The sequence below is a fragment of the Chionomys nivalis genome, chromosome 1 (assembly GCF_950005125.1).
Source record: "Chionomys nivalis chromosome 1, mChiNiv1.1, whole genome shotgun sequence".
Classification (NCBI taxonomy): Eukaryota; Metazoa; Chordata; class Mammalia; order Rodentia; family Cricetidae; genus Chionomys; species Chionomys nivalis.
The window spans coordinates 76657450-76664920 of record NC_080086.1 but is presented as its reverse complement, the minus strand read 5'-3'; the positions used below and the strand labels follow the sequence as shown (position 1 = coordinate 76664920).

Here is a 7471-nt window from a genome sequence, read left to right as displayed (position 1 = left end):
TTCTGCCTGTGTCTACGCCCGCAGACCAGAAGAGGGCGCCAGACCCCATCACAGACGGCTGGGAGCCACCATGTTGTGGATGCCGGGACTTGAACCCAGGACCTCGGGAAGAGCCGGCGACGCTCTAACCACTGAGCCACCTCCCCGGCCCCCGTGTTTGTTTTTTTTTTTATTAACCTCGATCCACCCGATGACAGTGAACATGATTTCCCGGCGCCTGACCGTGTGGTCAGCCGCGTTGGCTTGTGCCGCGCGCGGGGCCCGACCCCGCTCCGTTTCCACAGCGACCCCGTTTCCTTCCATGAATTTAAAGATTCCGCCCCCTGACAGCCTCATCTTCTCCCTTATTTTCTCCCCCACCCCAGTGCCTGTTTCTGATTCTTTTAGAAACGGAGCCGCTTGGCGTCTATTTCACCGACCTCAGCTTTTTTTTTCTTTTTTCCTTTTTTTTTCGGGGTCTCGGCGGCGACACCAAGGCTGAGAAACCCACGCCGCGCCGCCCGCCGCCGCCCTCACACCGTGGTGATCTGGTCGACCACGCGGGTGCCGTTCACGCCCGCCATTTCCACGCCCTCCGCCTCCTCCCGCTCGTCCCCCTCCTCCCCCTCCCCCTCCTCCCCCCTCCTCCCCCCTCCTCCTTCCCCTCCTCCTCTTCTTCTTCTTCGAGGGCGGCAGGAACGTCAGCATCACGGGCAGCACGGCGCAGCAGTGGAACAGCGACACGGACGCCACGAGGAGCAGGCAGCGGAAGAGTGTCGCGGTCAGGTTCGAGGGCGCCGCCGCGAGAGGAAAGAGCCCCGCGCCGAAACACAGGAAGCTCTGCAGCGCCGCCACCCTGCGCGCCTCCAGCGCCTGCTGCACCCACTGCGTCCGCGTGCGGCCCCGGCCGGGCACGAAGGCGCAGAGCAGCGGCGCGCAGCTGCCCGCGGCGTGGTTGAGGCTGTAGAGGAGGCCGAGCACGGCCACGCAGTCCAGCCGCACCCCGCACAGCGCCAGGAACCCCACGACGCCGAACTCCACCGACGCCACTGCCAGCGCCACCCACACGGGCGCCAGCGCCACGTCGCCCGCCAGCAGCGCCGCCAGCAGCAGCAGCAGCCCCGCGCCCAGCCCCGCGTGCCGCAGCGGCGCCGCCACGGACGCCGCGTACCGGTCCAGGAACACGAAGGACGGGTTGAAGACGATGAACTTGACCCTCGACGTCACCGACAGCCGGCGCAGCGTCTGCAGGAGGCCGTAGAGCTCCTCGCGGTCCGCGTCCATCGTCTTGGCCACGAGGAACATCCACGACGCCACGATGTCCACGTCGCCTGCGTCCGCGTCCACGCCCGCGTCCGCGCCGCCACGCGCGTCCGCGCCATCGGGGGGCGCGGCGGCGGCGGCCGCTTGGCGAAGATGATGTCCTCCTGGAAGTGCGCGTACCGCGGGGAGCGCAGGAAGGGCCCGCGCAGCAGCTCGGTGAGGTTGCGGCGCGGGAGGTCCGAGGCGGACGCGTTGCGCGCGCGCAGGAAGCCCAAGAAGCCGTCGAGCCACGAGAGGCGCACGAAGCCCGCGGTGAAGCCCAGCACGGCGTCGCGCACGCTGGCGTTCCAGTAGTCGATCGACTCGTAGACATAGAAGCCGATCACGGGGCTGTAGGCGCTGAAGTAGCGGCGCTGCGCCGCCGCGAACTCGACAGTGCGGGACGACGACGCCACCACCGAGCCCGGGTCCGAGCCCACGCGCGCCTGCAGGCAGCCCATGAGCGCGAAGGACACGAAGGCCAGGTACAGCAGCACCGCGAACGGCTTCACGTACGTGCTCGTCACCCACGCCGCGTAGCGCCGCATCGCGGAGCCCAGCAACCCGGGACCCTCGACGGCAGCAGCGGCCTCGGCCTCCATTCTTGCCTCCACCTCGGCCTCCGCTCTGGCTTCAGCCTCCTCCCCGGCGGCCTCCCCGCAGCACCGCGCGGGCAGCAGGCGTCGGAATCAGGGCGGCTTCCCCGCGGGCCCCGGGTCGCGAGTGCGAAAGACGCCGCCCCGGTCCCGAGTGCGAAAGACGCCGCCCCGGCTCTCGAGGTGCCCCGCGGCGACGAGGCCCGAGCCGAAGAGGGAGAGCAGGAAGAGGTAGCTGCAGAGGACAGCGACGCAGGCGTCGCAGCAGAAGATGCGGGCCACCTTGATGTCGGTGAAGGCGCTGGCGCCGATGCCGAAGGTGGCGAGGTGCATGGCGGTGCCGAGGGAGAAGGGCGGCAGGGCGTCCGCGTAGGCCTGCGCCGCGCGCTCCGGCACCAGCTGCTCCGCCCGGGTCCGGCGCCACGAGGAGAGCAGCTCGAAGGCTCCGTGCAGGCCGTGACCTGGAGAGGCAGGGAACAGAGAGAAATAAAAAAAAAAGAGAAAAATACAAAAAAAAAAGGTTAGAGGGAAATTTTGCAGGCGCAGAACTCTGCAAAGACGGCGGGGGGGTCCGGGTCCCCGTGCAACCGGGCTTTGGGGGTCCCACGTCGGGGGTGCAGCGGAATCCGGGCCGGCGAGGGCGCCCCGGGCCTGAGGAAGCCGGGTTGGGTTTCTGCCCGCAGGATTCGCACAGATGGCACCGTGGGGGGGCGGTGGAAGGACGGGAGATCCGGGGCCTCCCCTGAGCCCCTCGTCCGTTTCTCCACCTGGACCCATTCCGTGCCCCCTACGGCCGCAGAGCCGAGCTCCGGTCTCCCCTCGAACCCGAACCCTGGCTGGCGTTCCTGCCGTGTGCGTGTGCGTGTGTCTGTGCGTGTGTATTTGTATGTGTGTGTGTGTGCGTGTGGATTTATATAAATCCATGATTTTTGTTGTATCACAAAGAAGCCTCCAGCCTACGCATTTCCAGGCCGAGTCCCACCTAGTTTCTGTGGGATGTATTTTAATATTGGTTGTTTTCTGCTATTGAGGATTATTAAACCTATTGAGGATTATTAAACCTCTTGTATACGAAATAGGCACTCTACCACTGAGCTATATTATGGCCCATTTTTAAAACGTGATTGAAGGGACCCTGACCAGCTGGAGCATGACCAGTGCTCTGGCAAGCCCTGCCTTTCCCCCCTTTATCTCTCTCTTGCTAAAAGCCACTAGATTACAATCCTGAAGTTAGCCATCAAGGTCTGTCTCCCTTATTTGGCTACCTCCTCCTCCTGAGGCTGACGACCAAGGTCCAGCTATCAAAGTATTGAAGTCCAGAAATCAAAAGTACCCTTTGGTTAATTAGCATGCCCAATTAAAATTAAACACTTTATCCTAATATTGGGTTTCTCCTTGTGCCTTTATAAACTGTCATTTTCCTGTATGCCACATCTGTCTCCTCTCTATGCAGAACAGTCATTGTGTGTGCACGCACACATGTGCATCCTTTCTCCCTCTCCTGACAACACCCCTACTCCTTTCTCTTATTTCCTTCCCCTTTTCCCTCAACCTCTATCTCCTGTCTTTTTCTCTTATTTTCTGCCCTTTGTCTCTCTGGGGCAAATAAATCTCCTTTATGCTGAGAACTTGGTCTGAGAACCTAAAACCCTGGTTTTGGGGGTCCTGAGCTAACACTTCTCCTTTCAGGGATAGTATCTCTACCCAAATTAGCCTTGACCTTTGTGATAACTAGTTTTATGTCAACTTAACACAAGCTAGGTTATTTGGGAAAATAGACTTAATTTAAAAATTGCCTCCATAAGATTCGCTTATGGATAAGTCTTTAGGGCATTTTCTTAACTAGTGATTGATGTGGGAGGGCCCAACCTATTGTTGGTATTGTGAGATCTGGGCAGGTAGTCCTGCATAAGAAAGCAGGTTAAGCAGGCCAGTAAGAGCATGACTCCGTGGCCTGTGCTTCAGTTCCTGCCTCCAGGTTCCTGCCCTGACTTCCCTCCACAGTAGAATATGAGATGTAAATGCTCATCATGCTTTCATCCCTACAACAGAAACCATAAGCAAACTTACTCTGCAGTTCAGCCTGGATTTGAACTTGTGGTTCTCCTGCCTCTGTTTCCAGCTTGGCTAGGGTTATAGTCCTGAATCATCAAGACCAGCTGTGATTCTAGGGTCTAAGATCTTTCTTCCTTTACAACCACAGATTGGCATGTAGTGGGGAAGGCCATTCAGATATCCTGGTCTGGTGGGAGAACCTAGCCTAGAACTGAAGTGGGCCTGAAATTTGTCCCATTGACTGCTTGTCCTGCAAATATCCTTCAACCTCAAAGACCTAGGGTTTATTTTATTTTTTTTATTTATATTTTTTGTCTATAAAGAGCTTGTGGAAACCACAAATCAAACAGACATTTATATTTTGTTTATTGTACATTCCTGTTGGGAGTTTCTAGAATGTAAAAGAAAAAGTAAGCAATGTACTTTCTACTTGAGAGTCTAATTTTTTTCCCCAGAAGCTAAGTATGTAGATCAGATTGGCTTTGAATTTATAGAATTCTACCTCCTGAGTCCTGGGCTTAAAGGAGTGTGTCACCACACCCAGCCAACTTGAGATTCTAGCAGTTTAACTAAAGTTCTAGGAGGCCCCTCAGTGAGCCAGCTGCCTTAGTGCTGAGGCTACCTCAGCTTCAATGACACAGCCTCAAGAACCAAGGATGGAAGGAAAGAATCCACTGGGTCCCAGAGGAGACATTAGAAGTAGAGTTCAAACTGGGCATAGAAAAATGCCATGAGGAAAGGCAGTAAACTCCTGAACAGATTGTGAAGAAGGAGGAGCAAAGGCTTAGAGGTAGGGATTAGCAGGGTGTGTTCAGCTGACATTGTTTACTGTTTCTCAATCATGGCTGCATCTCTCAAGGTTATAAAAGAAACAGGTGTCTAGATTCCACTCCCAGGACTTCTTACTGATTTCCTTTGTGATACAGCATGGATTTTAGGATGTTCAAAATGCCCTCTGCTGATTTTAATGTACCAGGATGAGAAGCACTAGGGTGAGTAAGAAGTGAAGAAGACTTTACTAGGCAAGACAGTCTAACATTGATGAGATCTGAAGGTCCTAGCATCTTCCCAGTGGGGAGGAAACCAAGTGCTACTCTGTGACCTGGGTCAGGTTTGCTCTAGGTGTATGATCCATCTGTCCTTCCTTATACTCAATTCTCTTCCCCTATTTTAGATTGTGGCCGATGAACTTTCTATTGGATTGGTTGTGGATGCATAAAACTACTCTATCCAGACATATTTCATTCTGCCAAGATCAAATCAGAGCAGTATGATATCTTTTTATGTCTGTAAAGCTTTTATTTAGGAATCATTGTTGGATTTATTCATGAGACAGCAAATCAGCCCCAGTATGAGATACTGCAGCAGAATTGTCATCTTAATATGACATCACTTAAGAGCTATGGTGAAAATGTTATGGAACAAACTTCAAACACACTAGTGTTCACATCACATAGTAAAATATTATGAAATCTCTAATTAGTACCCTCAACTCACTGCAAAACGAACAACGAAACCAGGCTGTCTGTGAGTCTTGGTACACACACTGCAGCATCACTGATTCTGTGTGCATAAGTCCTCCTTTGTTCGTTAAGCATCAATCAAGTGGGATCATACTATAGAGCCTCCTTATGGTTGTAGTTTTGGGGGTTAATATTTTTCCTTTCACATCGAATGCCAGAAGCCTCATCCAGTTTTAAAGACCCAACCATATGTACCCAAGTTGTAAAATTCTGTTTCTGTTTGGTTAAACCAGGCCTTGTGCTTGCTCTACAAGTATTCTGGCAGAGCTAAATCTCCAACCTCCAATCTCTCATTCTTCCAAATCCCTTGTAACAAATCTTCTGCTACTAGTGGGCAAATTTAATGATTCATTTGTTGAGGATAATTCCTTTAAATGCATTTCCAGGTTTCCTGGGGAAGATGAAATAAACGAGCAAACATCTATTCACACCAGATGGGGTACCAACAACAAGCAGACCAAAGAAGAATTCTACCCAAGTCTAGTTCTTGAAACAGTGAGTTTAACTGGGCTAACTTAGGAGTGACCATGCCCATAAAGAAAGGACATTACTCAGCAGTGTGTGAGTGTGCTGTGAAGGTAATCACAGCCTCTGTTACTTCAAAACCAATAGCAGGCAGGCCATGCTCCCAGAACAGCATTCTTCAGCACCAGGGTTTCCAAAGGCTGCCCTGCTTTTCTGCTTTCACCCTCAGTTGTCACTCAGTTGTTACATGGGTTTTGCGTTCTCCGTTTTCTTACCAAGACCAGCTAAAGCTCAAAGTGGCAAGAGCACTGTGGTAGTAGATGAGCACTTTGGGACAAACCATGGAAAAGTAACATTTCATCAATTTCATTCTCTCCAGAGAAGGCAAGTTTCCTAAAGTCGGAAACACAGTGCGATTCGGGACAGCCTGACAAACAATATGCTAATTATTGGAGTCTGTCTTTTCTAATCATTTATGACTTGTTCTTTCACTTTGTTCCACCTTTTAGCATTTATTTGCAAGAGGATAGTGGTTATGCTGGCTAGTTCTATGTCAACCTGGTACAAGCTACAGTCATCAGAGAGGAGGGAACCTCAGTTGAGAAAATGCCTCCATAAGATCAGGCTGTAGGCAAGCCTGTAGGGTATTTTCTTAATTAGTGATTGGTAGGGGAGGGTCCATCCCACTGTGGGTGGTGCCATTCCTGGTGGTTCTGATCTCTATAAGAAAACAGACTGAGCAAGCCAGGAGGAGTAAGCCAGTAAGCAGTATGTTTCCATGACTTTTGTATCAGGTCCTGACTCAAACCCTATTTGAGTTCTTGTCTTGACTTCTTTTGCTGATGAACAGTGATGTGGAAGTATAAAATGAATACACCCCTTTCTTCCCCATATTAATGTTTCATTGCAGCAATAATAACCCTAACTCATACAATGGTAAAAGTTATTAGAGACAAACAATCAAACTTTAACTCATTTTTGCATGATTATGCAAGTCAAGGCCTCAACTGGTCTAAAAAGCATGACACTTGTGTTCTCTGGTGTCCATGTGTATTTACTGCCAAGGACACTCAAAGCCTTGGTAGCTGCTGAATCACACAGATATGGATCCAGTCCAGACTGAGTCACATGTTTTCTATATGACCTGATGACTTACATGTCTTCTAGGTGAGGATTTTATATTCCATACATGGAGAAGCTTATGACCAATGGGCTCTTTGATTGAATTTCTATATTTTATTTTAATCCTTGCCACACCTTAACAATCTGCATTATTATTATATATTATGTTTTTAATGATGAGGACAGTTAGGCTTATAAGAGTTAAGTTTTTACTCCAAGTTGCCCAATTATTATGAGCCCCCAGGACATCCCTCTGTTCCGAGGATGGCCTGTTTATATCAAATTGTGATGCAATTTGTGTTTCATGCCTCACTTAGATATCAGTGTAAATAGGGTCAAAGGGAACCCCAATCCATCTGGTGGTGAGTAAGATGTACTGAGAGAATTGGAGAATTCAGTGATGAGATCCCAAACAAGGCACATGGGCTA

The 7471-nt window shown here is 51.4% G+C and overlaps 1 protein-coding gene across 1 annotated transcript; it reads right to left on the bottom strand.

Moving 5' to 3' along the window:
• Nucleotides 1-512: 512 nt before the first annotated feature.
• Nucleotides 513-2654, bottom strand: LOC130874239 (patched domain-containing protein 1-like). Its single transcript, XM_057769297.1, has 5 exons — nucleotides 2438-2654; nucleotides 1989-2338; nucleotides 1382-1934; nucleotides 651-1316; nucleotides 513-610 (listed from the first exon to the last, which is right to left on the bottom strand). The coding sequence occupies exons 1-5, from the start codon at nucleotides 2652-2654 to the stop codon at nucleotides 513-515; spliced, it is 1884 nt and encodes a 627-aa protein (XP_057625280.1).
• Nucleotides 2655-7471: the final 4817 nt, after the last annotated feature.

What these genes read in the sequence shown, in the direction of transcription:
- LOC130874239 (XM_057769297.1), bottom strand. Translation starts at nt 2,654, where the DNA reads ATGGGTCCAGGTGGAGAAACGGACGAGGGGCTCAGGGGAGGCCCCGGA. An exon ending in GCACTCGCGACCCGGGGCCC is followed by an intron (nt 1,935 to 1,988) that starts GCGGGGAAGCCG and finishes TGCTGCGGGGAG; the next exon opens with GCCGCCGGGGAGGAGGCTGA. An exon ending in CATCATCTTCGCCAAGCGGC is followed by an intron (nt 1,317 to 1,381) that starts CGCCGCCGCCGC and finishes GCGTGGACGCGG; the next exon opens with ACGCAGGCGACGTGGACATC.